Raw genomic sequence first — 17,940 nt, 5'->3', positions numbered from 1 at the left:
CACACACACACACAAATGCATTTAATGCACACACAAAAATCATGAAGATGATAGATAGATTTTTGTCTCCCGTGCAGTGGAAATCTCCATGAACTTTGCAAAACGTTAAAACAGCCAGGGAGCGTGGCACGAAGCCCTGTTATAAACTAGAGGTCTAACTCTGTGCCCTGCATTCATGCTGTGGGTGCATACTTTGATCCAGCCATAATGCGCTTCCTACTTCGCGTGGCACCTTTTTATTGTTTGGGTTGAGTGATAGGTGAGAGGCAATATGCCCATTTCACTGTGTGTTTCTGGCATGGCTCTGCATACCTTTTGGCAGGTGTGTAAGTTGCAGCACTGCTGACAGCCTGTGGTTCTGCAGCTTTTTAGGGGAAAGGATTTGCATTATCTTAGCTTTAATTTTCTTTTTACCAAAACAAAGAGCAGTCAGACTTGTCATCTGCTCGTTACATATCTGCTCCATCGTATGCGCAATTTGTCCTGCGGTGTTTTTATATGTGTTCATTTTTAACTTTCAGATACTTCCAAATTCTGACATTTCCTCACCAGCTCAGATTTCCCAGTGTTTTGGAGTACATGGAGTCTCCCATGGCCAACAAAAACCATCAATTTCCTTTCTCATGGCAGAAAGGAAGCATTCCTAGGGCAACCAAGCAGCTTGAAAGAGACTGCTATTGAAGAGGGCATATTTTGTCTGAGTCTGAACCCCAGATATCTTAATTTCTAATATTCCTTCTCTTACTTCTTCCTTCTATTCCCCAAAAATAGTGTCCATATCTCTGCCTGTCCCCTCACTGCACTGGGACTGTAGCCACCAAACAGCAGCACTGGGAAGGGGCACCCCACGCGGAGTGTGGCCCATTTCTGGGGGCTGTAGCATTAAATCCCTTTGGGGGGGGGGGGGGTACAGATGTGAGAAGTTTTTAATTTTTTCTTTGCTTAAGTCTTGAACAGCCATGCTGTACTTTTTTCCCAAGTCATAAACGTCATCATCCAGTATGATTTCTTTGCACAGTCTTTTAATTGATGTCTTAATACAGACTGTCTTTGCTCCCTGCTGACCTGGGAACTCAAACAGAATATTGTGGTTTGGTTTTTTTTTAATTTTTACTGAAGTCCTCATTTTCCCTTAAATTAATACCTGGTGGTACATCATTGCCAGAGGAGGTCTCCATGCTTAAATATGGCAATGAAAATGCCCATTTGTTTTCCTAATGCAGTGCTTTCAGTTTATGACTCACTTTGCATGTCCTACTTGACAGACTGTGCACACTTTTAGGCACGTTCATTTCTTTATTTAACTTATTATATATCAATTTAACTATGTTTTGCTAAATGAAGAATGAAAAAAAGTCACCCCATATGCTTGAGAGGTTATTTTTTTCTTTATTTTTTAACCAAACATATGCCTAAGGGCAATGAATTAGACTTCTGTAAACTCTTTAGATTTTTATCACAAAATGAAAGTGTTTCAGTAAGAGCTTTTTCTTATATTATCCATTCTTCCTTTAACCTTACAGTGAAACTAGAGCTTGTGAACAGAGCTTCTTGGTATCATCTTTACAGCCATCTTTTGGTTTTGTAACTTGGTTAAGAAACGGAAGTTGATACTGTGAACTCATCTACAAGCTTAGCTTTCTATGTTAGCATTCTCTATAATAAATATCTATGTATGTGGTAGTGATAAATATTATGTGGTTTCAAAAAAATAAAACACGCAATGTGTTCTCATTCTGAACTAATTCTCTATAATTTCTTACTGTCTCCAGAACCTTTCATATTCTGTCCCATAAACATCATATTTAACTCTGCTAGGTATCATATACTTACTGAATACATAATACATTATTCCAAGGACTGACTTTTTTATCTTGGCAGTTGCGAATGCTAAGATAAAACAAATGACTCTTCATTTTCAGTAAAAATATAAATGTATTTTCCATGACTTGTGTTTTTTTGTTTAATAGAAAACAAAACTTTTTTATTTTGAGAAGATTTGGATCTGTAAATACTATATAACATTTTTACATAAAACTGCAGAAGAAATAACAAATACCACTACAAAATTAAAAAATCAAGTGATTTTGTTTCAAAAACATTGAAATGAATGCACAGGTATTCAATAAATTTGGCTCAAGTTCACAATTCAAGTCAGATCCAAGCTTCATTTCTTGACAAAACAAATGCTTGAATAGAATTCTTGCCCAGACCTACTGTGCTCAAATGACAAATATAAATTCAACTGAGAAAAATATGCAATGTGATTGAACATACATAAAATTTTTTTCTTTTCTCTTTCCTCAGATCAACTGCTAGAGAATATGCTCTGAAAATAATCAAAAAGAGTAAATGTAGAGGAAAAGTAAGTACAAAAAAATCACATGAGACCAAAAGATTTTTTTTTTCAAGAAACATTTTGTGAGAGATCAGTTTGGGAAGCTGTTGGTATTTGTCTTCTTCCTGACAAGTGTTAGAATCTTTTTGGTTGAGGCCTTTGCCTGCCCTCTGGAGACCCTTGGAGTATCAGTATAAAAGGCTGCAACGTGCCTTTCTAGATGCGTGTGTTGATTCTCCAGCTGGTTGGTTGTGTGTGGGTACACTCACTCCCCTTTCTCTTTAGCCTTGTAATTATGTCCTCTATAACATTCCAGATGTTATAGAAAACAGAAAAATAATGCTAGTAATTATAACAACACTGGTCACTATGTCTAAACAGTATGCAAGGTTAATCGAAGTGATGTCAGTTTTATACTAAGTGAGTTTCTGTTAGCTTTTGAAGTCTATAACAAAAGGTTCTCTGAGAAGATGCTATCATATTTTAAGATTGAAAGATTCTGCATTGGTGAAAAAAATTTAGAAGCTTCCATATTTAACTTTTTTCTGCATCAGAAATGTGCCTTTTCCTCCATTTTTTTTCCTGTGTTCTACTCTCTGTTCTTTTTTCAGTTATCACACTGATGCTGTTTCTAGACATGTTCCTTCCATATTGCTGGAGGCAATGTCTGTTACCTTTTAAAAAAACCCTGAAGAATCCATGCAGGTCCCAACTCTCTCTGCTTTTTCCACTGTGAAAGTCTTACCCACCAACCCATAGTCATTAAAGATTTCTTTTGTGTGGCAGGAACACATGATCCAGAATGAGGTATCTATTTTAAGACGAGTCAAGCATCCCAATATCGTACTTCTGATTGAGGAGATGGACATGCCAACTGAGTTGTACCTTGTCATGGAACTTGTAAAGGTGAGTATTTTGGAGGTGATAAGCTGCTTATTAAGAATTGTTTCAACCATATTGAGAAATTTCATTGGTACTAAAGCTTTCTAAAAATCATGGCATCACAGAATAATTTAGAATGGAAGGGGTCTCTGAAGGTGATCTTGTCCAGCACCCTACTGAAGGATGTGTAACCCACTGTCAGATATTTTTTTGTAGCTTTCAAATATTTCAAATATTTCAAATATTTGTCTACCTTTCTGTAAGCCACACTCAGAAGTGCTCTATGGACAGTAATTTGGAGATCACCAGTTTTATTTGCTCCCTGAAAAGAAGTCTCTTTAAAAAGTTTTATCTTAAAGAAACACATCTGCCTTGAGGTGAATTGAAAATACACTCAGTCAGAATAGCTGTAAATACCAGCCTTCAAAATTCAATATTCTTTGATAAAATAGAGTTTAATTAAATTTTATTAATTTATGTTACATTTAAACAATAGTACCTGTCTTTTCTTCTCTACTGATTTATAGTAACACATTGTCAGGCTTGCCTTCTTGATAATAATCTAAATTTAAGCTGGAGGAGGGGGGAAGTGAAAGAGAAAAATCTGCTGTTTAAAGCATGGTTCTATTCTGAAAAGTAAGTTTGTGAATGCAGTATTTTATATTTGGAACCCTATTTATTTGTTCATAGTAACTTCCAGATCTCCTGCACTTATTTCACTCACTGGTGGAATTACATACTCAAACTGGATTATGAAACTCAGACCAGGTCATCTCTTGCCCCCCATACTGTCAACAGCACAGTGAATGAAGTATGAATTTAGCTCTCGGTTCTGGTACTAATACACAAGTATGTCACTGTGCATAAAAGGTGGTAAAAATACATTTGAGTAAATTGTACAAATTAGGACAGAAAATCACTGAGGACATTTTATCCTCCATACTTACTTTAACAGAATACACCCGTTTTTCACATTGACTGTTGGAATTAGCAATTCTCCTTCCTTCCTCAGCTATTCTGTGGGAAGGAGATCTTTCCAGCAGCTACCTCCACTTCTGTGTCTTGATCAGTACATTCTCCTGGGGCAGCCTATTGTGCCTGCACCTGGGAAATCCACAGTTTTAAGTGTTTAAGGACAAAGATTACAATAAACCCTGGCAGCCAGATCGCTTCCACTTATCTTAAATTAAAAGTGTGGTCACCTTTGGTAGACATCCACTGTATGTGTGGTTAGAAACAGGCACCACCAGAGGTCATGAGAGAAAGCAATTTTCACAAGCAGGATTGTTATCTGCTTTGCATTGATTGTAGATGGAGATTAGGGGATGCTCTTAATGTAGGCACCTCCGTTGAGATGTTAGATAGGATGGTCCCCGGTCCAAGTGTTTCTTAAAGAACTTCTCAATCTCTGGGCTGGAGTAGGAGAGCAAGGAGAATGAAAAGGTGGGGGTTTTTTTCATTCCATTATCCCCCATGCTCCGTGGCAGCAGCGGTGACACAAGCCACATTGCCAGTGTAGAGCTGGGAGGCTGTCAAGTGTGACCCATGGGTGGATGGCCACAAATTTTCTCTGACCTTGTGGCAGGCTGGGACAGCCTTGTTATCCATGAGAAGCTCAGGCCATGCCCCACAGCTTAGGAGATGGCAACATTGTCCTCTTAGGTCTGAGCCTGCCAGATGCCTTACTTGGTTTGAGTGGTGCTGTGGAGCTTATGGTCCCACTAACCCTACTGTCCACCATGTCCAAGCTCTGAGGAAGCACACTAGGACATGCTGGTGGCAAGGAGCTGACAGGGTACCCAGCATCCCCATTTTGTCTTTCACGGAGAGGTTAAATCCTAAGAAAAACCAAAATACTGGCACTCTTCCATGCCACGAATCCCTCTGTGTAAGCAGTCCCAGAATAATTTCCCCACCTTCTTGATAGTCACAGCCCTCTCTCGCACTCAGGAGTGCAATGTGAAACAGCACAGCTTCAGACCAGATGCCATTAGGCATCTAACACTATTTTAATCATAATTACTGCTCTTTTCTATGATAAGTGAGCTCACTCTGAGATCCATGCTACTGTAGGTTTTTCCCAGTGTCCATGAGAGCTTGTTCAAAGGTACCTCAATAGTCTTGCACAGCGTTGTAATCTAGTGTAGCCACGGCTTCAGCCTGCATTGACAGATCCTTCATCTGGGCCCCAAGAGGTGTGCTAAGAAATAAAAGCTGTGCCTTGTCTAACATGCCAAGACGTAAGCACATAGCTGGTATTATGGGTGCAACCTGCTGTGCTATTCAAGCTTGAAAAAAGTTCAAACTGTAGTCTCCAGTGGATTTTTAATCAGTGTCCTACTCCGCTAAATAAGAGAGGAGGGGACCGACAACTCTAACAAAATAACTAGCCTAAAAAAATGTGGATCAAGAAAACCATCCATTATATTCACTTTCTGGAAAAATCTGTTTTCTTGCACTCTTTTCTTCCTTACTCTTCAGGATTGCTGCATACATTAAGTTATTTATGCTTTTAGTTATGCTATAGAAGGGCTTTATAAACATCTCTGTAGTTCAGATATCCTAGAGAGCACTGTTTCAATGTTCTTTACTTTTATGTGGAATAATAGAAGAAATTTAGAAGAAATATCCTGATCCTGGGAAGAAAACTTTGTTTCTTTGAAACAAACATCTATTCTTTAATACTTCATTGGAAAAAAAGCCTTGTTATACTCTATGGGCACCAGAGAAGGTATTTCTGGAAAGACATTAACTGTTAATTCACCAATTGCTGACTGTTGCCATTTCATAGTGTGCACTGTTAGAATTGATTAACCATCTGTTATTGACTGACTTTTGAAGACCTGACTTTAAATCAAACTCACAGACAGGAAAGAAATTCAAGGAGAAAAGGCTTGATACTGCAGAGCACGGTTTCAGTTAATACCACCCTGCATTAATTGGCAGTAACATGTTTGACATAAGTGGCTGCTGCAAATACTGCCCTCACCTCATGGCAGATAGGCCATTCATTGCTTTGTAAAGTGTAAGAAAAAGCACTTCATAAATACAAATATAAACACATTGCAAGTGGTGCTTGTAAAAGGAAGCAAGGACCTGGTTTCTGGCACGTTGCCTTTTTACACAGCGAAACAAAATTGTTATTCAAACCTAACAGGGGTTTGGCCAATTTAACAAGCAAGATTTATTGCAGAGTTTCCTTTACTGCTCCAGGATATGATTTCACTTTTGCAGAAGAAAAGAGAGATTATATCATTTACATAACAAGGTAATAAATAAATAATTGGTTACTGTACTTCCAAGTATACTTCCTCATGTGCACAGATGATAAAAACTGCATTCAGATGTTGCTGGTCCCATTTCACTCCAGAAGAGGGGATTTAAGACTGAAATGTCATCCTGAACTCACCCCTTGTGCCTGAATAAATGATAGTGACCTGCTGTGTGAATCGGCTAAGCAGAACCTTGCAGGTTAAAGTGCTCTTCGGGGAAAGGGAAGTCTGAAAACAATTCTGCCTGATATAGCTGTCAGCTCTGTTAACTCTTTCCAGGATAGCACCTCTCTTTTAGCTGCAGAGAATCCCACAGACTAAATATATGCTCTCTTTTCTCACCAGGCTACCTGGTAAGAAACTTGACCGAGTACAGTAAACTGCTTAAAAGGAGAAAATGATTCTGCTTCCAATTGGCTTGACCGTCTGTTAATGTGCTCTGCAGCCTCTATCTTTTTCTGAATTTAGGTTTCCGTTGCACGTGAACATTTGTTCTTTTTCTTCTGACTTAAGGCCAAAATTTTCCTTTCCCTTTTTGAGGTTCATCTTCTTTCCTTCTCGCGCCTCACATCTCAGCTCGGACTGTTTTCTTTGTTTGGAGACAGATCCTTTGCTGATGTTATTGACACTTCTCCTGAACATCTGGAACGTATTAGATAAGACCAAAGATCTGCCTAATCCACTACCTCATGTTAAAAAGCAGCTGGTACAGGGGCTTCACAGGAAGGAGCTTAGGGAAGATAGATTATTTATCCCACATATTTTGCCACATGCTGATACCTAATACTTAGGGATCAGTTAATGCCATGAAGTACATGGTATTGTACTTTTGCCAAATATTTGGCCTTTCTGCCTAATCCTCTATCTGGTTTAGTTTGGCCTTTTCTTCCTCCTTTTTCTTGACACTAAGTATCTTGATGTACCTTGATCAGTCACCACCCAGAGGACGAGGTATTGATGTGGTCCAGATTTGACAATGGTTGGCTGCAAGAAGTTTCCAAAGCCGGGGTTTTGCATCTACAGTGGGAATAAACCCTCCCTGGCAGACTTCAGCCGCACCTCAACAATGCAAAATTTTTAATAGTTTGTTTGGGTTTTTTTCAACAAGTAATGTCTGTTTTCTCAGGTTTGAGTCTTTGGTGGTTGTATTTTCCTACCTTTTTCTCTGTAGCCGTGATTCCTGGAAAAAAATCTTTTATTTGTTTCTTACGCCTCCTCCTTTCTCTCAGTGAAAACAGTGTTTACTCTGGAGCTGAGCCTTAAAAAAACCCACCAAATAACTTGAGGCTGTTGATAAAATCATGAGAGTTGGCAAAGCTGGGACTCCTCTGTTGCCTTCAGAAAATACCTACTTTTCCTTTAAAATACAGTCTCTGATATATTTTTTTCCTTGATGTTTTGACTGCAGCAGGGATTTTTTGCATTGTTTTTGCAGAATTATCATTTCTCTCCTCTTTTTTTTTCCATTGGTCTGTGTTTCCTTTACGGTGCTGCTTTGATTTTGGCCGAAGGCCCAATACCTCTGAGTAGTATCTCTCAAAAGATGTTTGTTTTTTCCTCCACTCTGTCAAGCTTCCTCCTTAATCTCTTCTTTAAACTTATTTTTTGGTCTTTCTCCAAGCTTTTACATGTTCTTCTTCCCACTTGCCAGCTCAGCTCTGGAAATACGGTTCAAATGTCATGGCTGCCTCAGATCTTGGTGAAGATCATTTCAACTTCGAGGACTTCCACTTAATTTTCCTTCTTTTCTTCTTTCTTTCTCTCTTCTTTTCTTTTTTTTCTTTCACTGGCAGTAGCTTTTAGCTGAATTAAACAGCATGATGAGCTGGACGTGGGACAAGTTGCTGTCTGTGTTTGAATCTGTGGTGAAATGCTAATGTTAATTCTTAAGTGTCTTCCAGTATGACTGCCTGACACATATGCTGGGAACTTCTTCAGTATTAGCCTCAAGGAGAGCATCACACTACCAAAACCTTCACCTCTTGTGTAGAGAAAGTGGTCTCCAAAATCCACATTTTCAAAGCTTTATGAGATGTAAACAGACTTGTAAAATACGCTAGCAGTGATGACAGGTAGCTGGTTTGAGTTTTACTCAGAATTTCTTCATTTTTCTGGTGTTCAGTCAGACTGGGCAAAAATTTTATGCCAGCCTATTTGTGATTATAATAGAGTGGCAAGGGTTGGTACACAGCATCATGACAGCCAAGTATGTAGACATGCCAGAAATTTGCAACGGGCTCTGGACACACAGGTTGGCAAGTGGTGGACGTGTTACAAAAGCAGCAGCAGGTGGGAATGGTTTGCAGTAGAGACTCCGGCCTCTTGGCTGACCAACTAAGCCATGACAAATGTTTCTGAATTACTGATATGTTCAGCTGCTATTATGGGGGATGTCATCACAGTACCCATAGTTTATAGCTGCAAGGAAGCTGTGCTGCTTCTCCTTCCTCCTCCTCCTCGTCTATGAATGATGCTCCTTGATCTTCCTTAAATTTTTCAGTCATTTCACAAGCAATGTTGCTCATATGCCGTCGTCATTTTGCTTCAGGGAGGTGATCTTTTTGATGCTATTACTTCCACCAACAAATATACAGAGCGGGATGCCAGTGGGATGCTTTACAATCTGGCCAGTGCCATCAAATATCTTCACAGCCTGAACATTGTCCACAGGGATATCAAGCCAGAGAACCTACTGGTAAGTGCAAATTCAGCTTTCAGTATTGTTGATAACTTGGGAGTGTGTGAGAGAAGGTCTGTGCTTCTCCCTCCCTCCACACACACACCAAGTTTATTTCAGTCTTTTAAGTCATTGGTCTTTTAATTTTAACCTTAGCATTGTAAAGCTCTCCTAAGAATAACAGCTATCACAGAAAGTACATTAACATTAGCTGGTATGTCTAGACTGTTCCCCAGGACACAGCAATGGAGTTGTTTCAGTGATCACTAGAAGTGACCTCTCAGTGAGCTGCAGTATAATTTCAAGCTTCTCATAAATACAAAGGTGTTCTGTCCTCAATAGACCATTCAGTACTTCTGCAGCTGCCTCAGTAATTAGCAGCAGTTCAGTTTTGCAAACATGGTGGGTGTAAATGTTGTGCCCTAATCATGTAGTATGTCAGGGCAGAACCAGGAAGAGCCTTCAGAGTCCTTCCTTTCCCTGCTGTATCTCCCAAATAATCCCATAACACTTTTTGTTATTACGCTTACTAAATAGCCTGAATTTTCCTTTTCCTGACTGAATGTCTATGAGCCCTATCCACTGAAGACAATGAAAAACATACCCTGACAATTAGTCCTTCTGAGGATTTTGCACTCTTGAATGCAGCAATTGTGTTCTCCAACTGACTTAGTTTTATTTCTTATGAGAAATTAATTTCACCTGATTATTTCACTGTTCTCTGAGTTTTTCTGAATTTGCTGACATGTTCCAGTATGAAGATGTCCCAATTCTCCATATATTCTGCAACCATAAAACAATGTTTAAGATACCTAGAATATCACTTCTGTCAGCTGTGTGCTCTCTGCCATGACTTAGTGCATTTAGTCCTGCTTGACACTGAAGAGGTTTTTTGGGAAAGTTGACTCAGGTAGTTCTTACTAAACTTCCAGGGAGTGGGATTTTTACAGTTAAGATTCACAGAATCACAGAATCACAGAATCACTAAGGTTGGAAAAGACCTGTAAGATCACCAAGTCCAACCTAAAAAAAAAAAAAAAAAAAAACCACCACACCACAAAAACAACACACCAAAAACCAACCCACCCAACACCACACAGCACCATGCCCATCAAGCCACAAGTGGCAGGTGCCTTTACAGTTCTGGGTGAGGAAGTAGCCTGCCCTCGTTTTCCAGAAACTACTAAAAACATATTGGGTAGAAGTTTCACTAGACTCAAACGGTTGATGCTCTTTTTGCAGCCCTTGTGCTGGTCTTCATAGGTGATTGCATGCAGAAGTTATAGCAAGCCCATGGCAGGATTCATTAATGCTGCGACTTGGAGTGTGCAGGAGGGTCTTGGTCTAGGGAAAGGCTTGCCCTGCTGTTGTTTTGGCATGTCTCTAAATGCCTAAAGTCTGACAACAGTAGAGTGAAGCTTTTGGGGGAAGAGAGAAAGGCAGGCAGGAGGTGGGGGGCAACAGGGAGAGGATTAAATTTGCCTGCCCAGCCGCCTCTGGTAATTACCCACTACCAGGTGTGACCACATTGTTTGCATTGTAGCTGAATTGTTTCTGAGTGATTTTTCCAGTGTTGTGCATATGTAAAGGTCGTACATTGATATTGATATTGATATTGTTATTGATATTGAGCAGTGAGGTTGTAGCACTTAACCTTCTGTAGCATCCAAATTCTCAAAAGCTAGCATTTGCTTCACAAATTACATTAATTCTCTAAGGTTTATCAGGTCCTTGAAAGAAACAAACGCTGGTTTAGAAAAGTGGTTTTGAACCAACCTTACCTGAGTTCTGACCCTGTCTCTGACTTTGGCTGTTTGTGGTCTTAGTGTCTCTTGACCTTTCCACTTTTATCTTCTGATTTGTCAAATGGGATCACAGAATCATAGAATCACAGAATCATTTAGGTTGGAAAAGACCTTTAAACCTAAATCTGCTAAGTCCACCACTAAAACATGTCCCTAAGTGCTTCATCCAATTGTCTTTTAAATACCTCCCTGGGCAGCCTGTTCCAATGTCTGACAACCCTTTCAGTGAAGAAATTTTTCCTAATATCCAGTCTAAACTTCCCCTGACGCAACTTGAGGCCATTTCCTCTTGTCCTATCGCTAGTCACTTGGGAGAAGAGACCGACACCCATCTCACTACAACCCCCTTTCAGGTAGTTGTAGAGGGCGATAAGGTCTCCCCTCAGCCTCCTCTTCTCCAGACTGAACAACCCCAGTTCCCTCAGCCGCTCCTCATAAGATTTGTGCTCCAGACCCCTCACCAGCTTCGTCGCCCTTCTCTGGACACGCTCCAGCCCCTCAATGTCCTTCTTGTAGTGAGGGGCGCAAAACTGAACACAGGATTCGAGGTGCGGCCTCACCAGCACCGAGTACAGAGGCATGATCACCTCCCTGCTCCTGCTGGCCACACTATTTCTGATACAGGCCAGGATGCCGTTGGCCTTCTTGGCCACCTGGGCACACTGCTGGCTCATATTCAGCCGGCTGTCATCAACACCCCCAGGTCCTTTTCTGCAGGGCAGCTTTCCAGCCACTCGTCCCCAAGCCTGTAGCATTGCCTGGGGTTGTTGTGACCCAAGTGCAGGACCCGGCACTTGGCCTTGTTGAACCTCATACAATCGGCCTCGGCCCATCGATCCAGCCTGTCCAGATCCCTCTGCAGAGCCTTCCTACCCTCAAGCAGATCAACACTCCCGCCCAACTTGGTGTTGTCTGCAAACTTGCTGAGGGTGCACTCGATTCCCTCATTGATAAAGATATTAAACAAAACTGGCCCCAATACTGAGCCCTGAGGAAACACCACTTGTGACCAGCCGCCAACTGGATTTAACTCCATTCTCCCTTTGGGCCCGGCCATCCAGACAGTTTTTTGCCCAGCAAAGAGTGTGCCCGCCCAAGCCATAAGCAGTCAGTTTCTCCAGGAGGATGGTGGGGTGATGATTCTACCAGGGATGGGTAGTTCCTTGCATCACAAGATTGCAATTAGGGTTATTTTCCCAGTGTTTATAAAACACCTGCAAAATGCCATATGGCCCTTAGCCTTTCTGTTGCTAAAGACCTTCTACTTGCCTTCTGTAGCCTGCCTTTTGCTTGCAGCTCTGTAACCCTTCACCTAAGTGGTCATGGCAGTATTCTTCCTTTGCTATTCTTGTGCTGTTGTTTTCACACCATTACTGTCACGGTCTTGCACCGGCAAACCCCAGTAGTATTTTTACAGCAGGTTCCCCTGGCCACCGGTTTGAGAATCAGCCCTTTCCCCTGGCCCTTTTCCTACCTATAGGTTGTAGCTTTAGGTTTAGGGGAGGCTATACCACGCCTGCCCAAAGCGGAGCAACTAACCGGAGGGGTTACATCTACCCCCATCAGTACCTGCCCCAAGGCTAACAGTCCCATTAGCAGGAAAAAACAACAGGGAGGATGAGCAAGGCCTGACAAAAGCTACAGAGTTGCTACAGGAAAAGTATGGCGGGGGTGAATGGGTCATGCTGCTCTGGAGAGAATGCCAAGAGGAGGATGCTCATCTGGAGCCTCCTTGTTGCATCTCTTCCCGGCTCCTGGGAGAGCTTTCCCTTTCACCTCCCTCTTTCTCTCCTTTGGTTTTACCTTTTCCCCAAAAGTAGCTTCCATGCTTAGAGCTGATGTGCGCCATCATCTAGAGACCCTGCAGATAAATTTTTGTGTGTGAGAACCTGTCTCAATGTCCTATGTGCAACACCAGTTATTTCTATGAGTGCTTAAATATTCCTTATTATCCTCAAGGCATGCAAAGCCCACCTAACAGTCAACTGTCCAAGAGTTTAGGGTATGCTGAATACCTGTGATTTTTTAGCATTTTTTCTGTTCTCTAGAGAGTGTCTTCCATGTTTTAATTGGAACATTTTTCATAATTGCTGCTATTTAGCACGTTTATTTTGTCAAGTCATGGGATGTCTTTATAGCCGTATAATAAACCCTAGAGAACAACTTCTCTGACTGTTGCCATCTGCACTGATCACAAGAGCAGCTTAGAAAATACTGACAGTCTTTATAGTAATAGGATACATATGGTGGCACACAATTATGTGTGGCTGCATTCAATTAGTGTTGTACAATTACACAGTTTTATTGCTTAGTTAAAACAGTGAAAGCACTACATAGTGGGTAATTTGCACTAATCCCCATTTCTTTAATTGCCCTTCAGTATTTAAATGCAGTGGAACGTATATAGCATTTGTTCTGAATAACATGAGCATTAAATTATCTTTCACATTCCTTGACTGGCAAGTACACATACCACAGCTTCACACTGGGCTCCTTTTTATATGGAGTTATAACAGGGTGAGGAAAAGTTACTTTCTTCAGTTTTACAAGTCAACTGAAGTAGTTTTCCAAGGAAAGTCATTCCTGGAAACAGATGGCGCAAAATACTAGAAAATGTGCAGCACCAAACTTTCTGCATTGGTAAATATTGCCAAACAAGCCTTTTCCGTAATTAATTTCTAGGATGTATGAGTCATATAAGGTGTGGTGTGTTGAAGGAGGGAACTTATGAACGTTCACTAGGTTAACACAACTCAGAGAGGGCTTTGTAAAAGATAACCACATGAAATAGAATATGAGATGCTAATTAGACTGGATTCAGCTCTTGATGTCTAAGTGCACACTTTACATTTTTCAGCAAGTGAATATTTAAAGCTCTAGTCTCTAGCCTTTAATTAAAACTGTTGTTGAAGTTAGATTTATTACTGCCATTTCAGAGCACTTTCTTTAGTTTCAGGAACCAGATGTATTTAACAATCTGTGTTTTTAATAAAACCATAATTGCTTTTTTTTCAGTGCTTTTCTATAAGCCTATCTTTTTTTCTGGCTTGGTAGCAGAGAACTGTGAATCCATATCAAATTGCTGGTCCACTTAAAGATCAAGTTGTGTTATTAAAAATAACATTAGAAAGGGAGAAGAATTTTGTGTATTCTGAATGTCTGCTTGTGGCTGTATCACCAGGTAGCAGGGATTCAGGACAGAGAGGGGTTTTCTCTCTAGACATGACTAACATTAACAGAGAAACTGGGGGGGGTGTGGGGGGTGTGGTGTGTGTGTGCTGTATAATATAACTGTTACGAGTTATAGATCTGTAGCAAACAGTGGTGAGAGACTTCAGGATTTCGTTTTTGCACCAAGTGAACTGTTCAAAGATCCATTGTAGAATTTACTGTATTTTTGTAAGAAAAAATCTAGGGTTTTCCCCTGCAAACAGTTGTAGATAAATATGGTTTCTGATGTAGGAGCAACTGATCAAGATGGACATTAAGGATGATTTTGGGTTTGATTGAGAAGTGTGATATCTTCTATTGTTGTGCAGTGTTACTGCTAGTTGTTGTCAGGCTATCACTGTTGGTGAGCAAGACTGCATGGAGCTTTGGTTTGGGTTGCAAAATAATAAAGTGATGCATACATACTTCAAGAAGGCCTCCTGTAGACTGTTTGCATTTTTTAAGGTGCTGTTGTGGTAAATAGCATTAAATTGCATCATAAACAATTTCAAAATGGGAAGCAAGAACCCAAACCAGCCGCTAGATTAAAGAAAGACTCACAGTCTAGTGTTTAATTTAGATACATTTTAGTCTTATTTATTTTAAACATTTTTGATAAATTCATAGAGTTTTCAGGTTTGGGGTTGTTCTTTTGTGTTGAGCCAGCTTTTAAAACTGATGTTTCTAGCTTTTTTCTTGTGATTATATCTTAATCTCCTTTTGCACCCATAAAAACCCATGAAAGATCATGTTGCTGCTGTGAAGACTATGTTTTAAGACAGAATTTTCATGTATACTCATAACAGCTCTACCTATGTCTGTTGATAATGATGGTAACAAACCATTAAGACACTAATTGGTGTTTAACAGTCATCCAAGGAGAGGACAGTCTAGGTGAAATAGTCCAGCCAGGTTTGCATCTGGTGACTTCAATACACAGAAAAGAATCTGTTGCTGCTATCAGTGCAGTCACTGTTGTATTATCCAAGAAGTTGAAATTCCTGTGCAAGCCTTTAAGCTCTGTGCACATAAAATGAATAAACTCGAAAACCCTACACTGTGAATTAGCTGTCAGTGGGAGTTAACCTAGGAATGTCACTGCTGGAAGGTCAGACCTTTGCTTCTGGGCTTCAGCTTCTAGCAAGTAGTGTGACCTTTGTTGGCCAGGTAGCGAGGTAAGTCTTTCCCAAACATGCTGAGTGCGTTCAAGGGAAGTTGTCCGAATTGTCTGTGAATTTTCAAAGCATGCAGAAAAGTGTGTTGTAGGTAAGGAGGAGGAAAAAGACTGTAAATTAGAAGGAACATTTCAGACAGTTAGTAAATGATATAGTAGTTACCTTGGTGTTATTGTGTGAAACCTTTGAATTTTCCTCCTGATTTAGGTTTATGAACACCAAGATGGAAGCAAGTCCCTGAAGCTAGGAGACTTTGGCCTAGCAACAATTGTGGATGGACCTCTATATACTGTTTGTGGGACCCCAACATATGTAGCTCCAGAAATCATTGCTGAAACTGGGTAAATCACTTCTAGTGATGATTCATTGATGTGTACACAGTGGAGCATGTTCTCGCCAGTGTGCCAGACAAGAGTTCTTGCAATTAAGATTTTTATGCTGCCTTTGCTTGGGTGTGATGCAGAATCATGGCTCATAGAACAATTTAGTTGGAAGGGACCTCTGGAGACTATCTTGTCCAAACCAGCTCAGATCAGGGCCAGCTTTGGAGTTACATTGGGTTCCTCTGTCAGTTGTTGGCCTCAAACTTCTCAGCTTAACACTGAGTTACTAACTAGCCATTGGCAGATACAATAAAAGTAATTCTTGAGCGGCCCCCAGGGACTGCTAACTACCATTCACTTAATTTTATTTCATTATCACATACTGTCCTCTTCTTCTGATTTGTTCCACAGAGTGAATGCCTACTGGCTTGAGCAGCCTGTGTCACCTTTGCAGGCCTCATGTTGGTAGGCATCACTGTTTAACTCAAGAATACAGTACAACATCTTCTGTGCGCTCCTACATTCTGATCTAATGTAGTTTTAAGATGTAAATGTAAAAAAGATTTGAAAGCAGAATTAGGATAGGCAGGTAAAACATAGAGAAAGTTCAGATAAGAATATATAAGAAATTATTAATAATTCTGAAAATGTTTCCTCTATTCTTGTACTGTAGTTTGTAGGAGTCGGATGTCTCTAACCATGTCTCTCACACTTCTAGATATGGCTTGAAGGTGGACATCTGGGCAGCAGGTGTGATTACTTACATCCTGCTCTGTGGTTTCCCTCCGTTCCGTGGGTATGGACTGATCTATTCAACCATCCTTGTTCTGTGAATTGGTCCCTGTGCTGCTTTTGCATTAAGCACAGAGATTCCCACTGGAAAAAGTTCTTTGCTCGTAGGGTTTGGTTTTTTCCCATGCTCTGCATAGTAATTTACACAAACCCCATAAATGTCTGTGATTTTACTGTAAAATCTCTGTCTCATGTTTGTTTATTTTAGTTTAAACTTCATTGCATTACAAAACAAGAGCCTCCATTACGGGTTCTGGGTGCCTTTGCCTGATGTTTAAAATACACAGTGAAATAAGCATCTTCTTTCATGGACCAAATACAACATATTTTGTGGTCAGTAAAAGGTAATTAAAATGTAAGCCACTTAATAAGGACATGCCAGATCTTTTCTCCCCCTCAAAGCGATTGAAAAGTTGTTGACAATCCTAAAGACAAGGAGGTTACCTCAGAAAGAATGTACCAAATGCACTTTGTTTTATGAATTCACCATTCACACCCATGGTTGCATGCTTGGGGGGAATCAACAGCTTCCCAAAGCGTACTAAGGGATCACCAATTAAAAGCAATTTCAAGAAGCCTATTGAAAGCAGCTCTGGAAGTAATTTCTTTGTGGGTTTTGTTGTTGTTTTTGTTTGGTTTTTACTTTACAGAAGTGGAGATGACCAAGAAGTGCTTTTTGATCAGATTTTGATGGGACAGGTGGATTTTCCATCTCCATATTGGGACAACGTTTCTGACTCCGCAAAGGTGGGTTTTATAGTTGATGATACTTTCTTCCCCAATATTATTCCTAGTGCCAGTATCTAATGCATGCTGTTCTTTCACAGTGCTGTATTTGACATGTCTCATACATCTCCTGCTACACCTATAAATTCCTCTGGGTCACCAATTATGTTGTCATGTGATCACTGTCTGTCTGTTAGACTCCAGGTGGTTCTGACATGGACCCTGTCTCTGTATGATGTCTCACACAATGGAGACACCAGCAGCCCTTACCGATCAAGAAAACTTTTAAGTAACTTTGCTTGTCCTACACTACTTAGCTTGAAAGCTCCCTGGGACTGTGCTTTATATGTACTTGTGATGGGGACCAGGTACCAACCTGGAGCCTTTGAACGTTATATAATAATATTATAGGGAGGCTGTTTTCCCCTTATTAATCCCATTAGATGATATGTCTTGTTTCTTTCCGTCAAAGAACCGGGCCTCGCATTGCCTGTAACTCCTTATTGTCAGCGTGGTATGAAATACAGACTTGTTCTAGCCACCAGTTCAGGGGCCGTAGCCTCTTGACAAATGACACAAAGGAGGTAGAGCTTGAGGTATACTAAGGCAGATACAATCCTTTTCAGATACAGATCCTGACAGGGTTCATTATACTTGCAAAGCAGATCAAGTTTTTTAACTCTCATTAGCGCACTGGAGCAACAGTTTAACTCACAGATTTTCTAGGTATCTGGCATTTA

At 40.5% G+C, this 17,940-nt stretch overlaps 1 protein-coding gene across 2 annotated transcripts in view; it reads left to right on the top strand.

Annotated features, from left to right (window-relative positions):
- DCLK1 (doublecortin like kinase 1) overlaps positions 1–17,940 on the top strand; it is a 249,647-nt gene that overhangs the window by 207,775 nt on the left and 23,932 nt on the right. For both annotated transcript variants that reach the window (XM_059816171.1, XM_059816180.1), the window contains exons 8-13: positions 2,308–2,365; positions 3,125–3,244; positions 9,041–9,187; positions 15,567–15,700; positions 16,401–16,478; positions 17,125–17,221. In XM_059816171.1, the coding sequence (XP_059672154.1) occupies positions 2,308–2,365; positions 3,125–3,244; positions 9,041–9,187; positions 15,567–15,700; positions 16,401–16,478; positions 17,125–17,221 (634 nt within the window). The remainder of the gene's footprint in view (positions 1–2,307; positions 2,366–3,124; positions 3,245–9,040; positions 9,188–15,566; positions 15,701–16,400; positions 16,479–17,124; positions 17,222–17,940) is intronic.

Source organism: Gavia stellata, chromosome 1 (assembly GCF_030936135.1).
Source record: "Gavia stellata isolate bGavSte3 chromosome 1, bGavSte3.hap2, whole genome shotgun sequence".
Taxonomy (NCBI): Eukaryota; Metazoa; Chordata; class Aves; order Gaviiformes; family Gaviidae; genus Gavia; species Gavia stellata.
The sequence above is the reverse complement of the archived record's forward strand: the minus strand, read 5'-3'. Positions and strand labels throughout refer to the sequence as shown.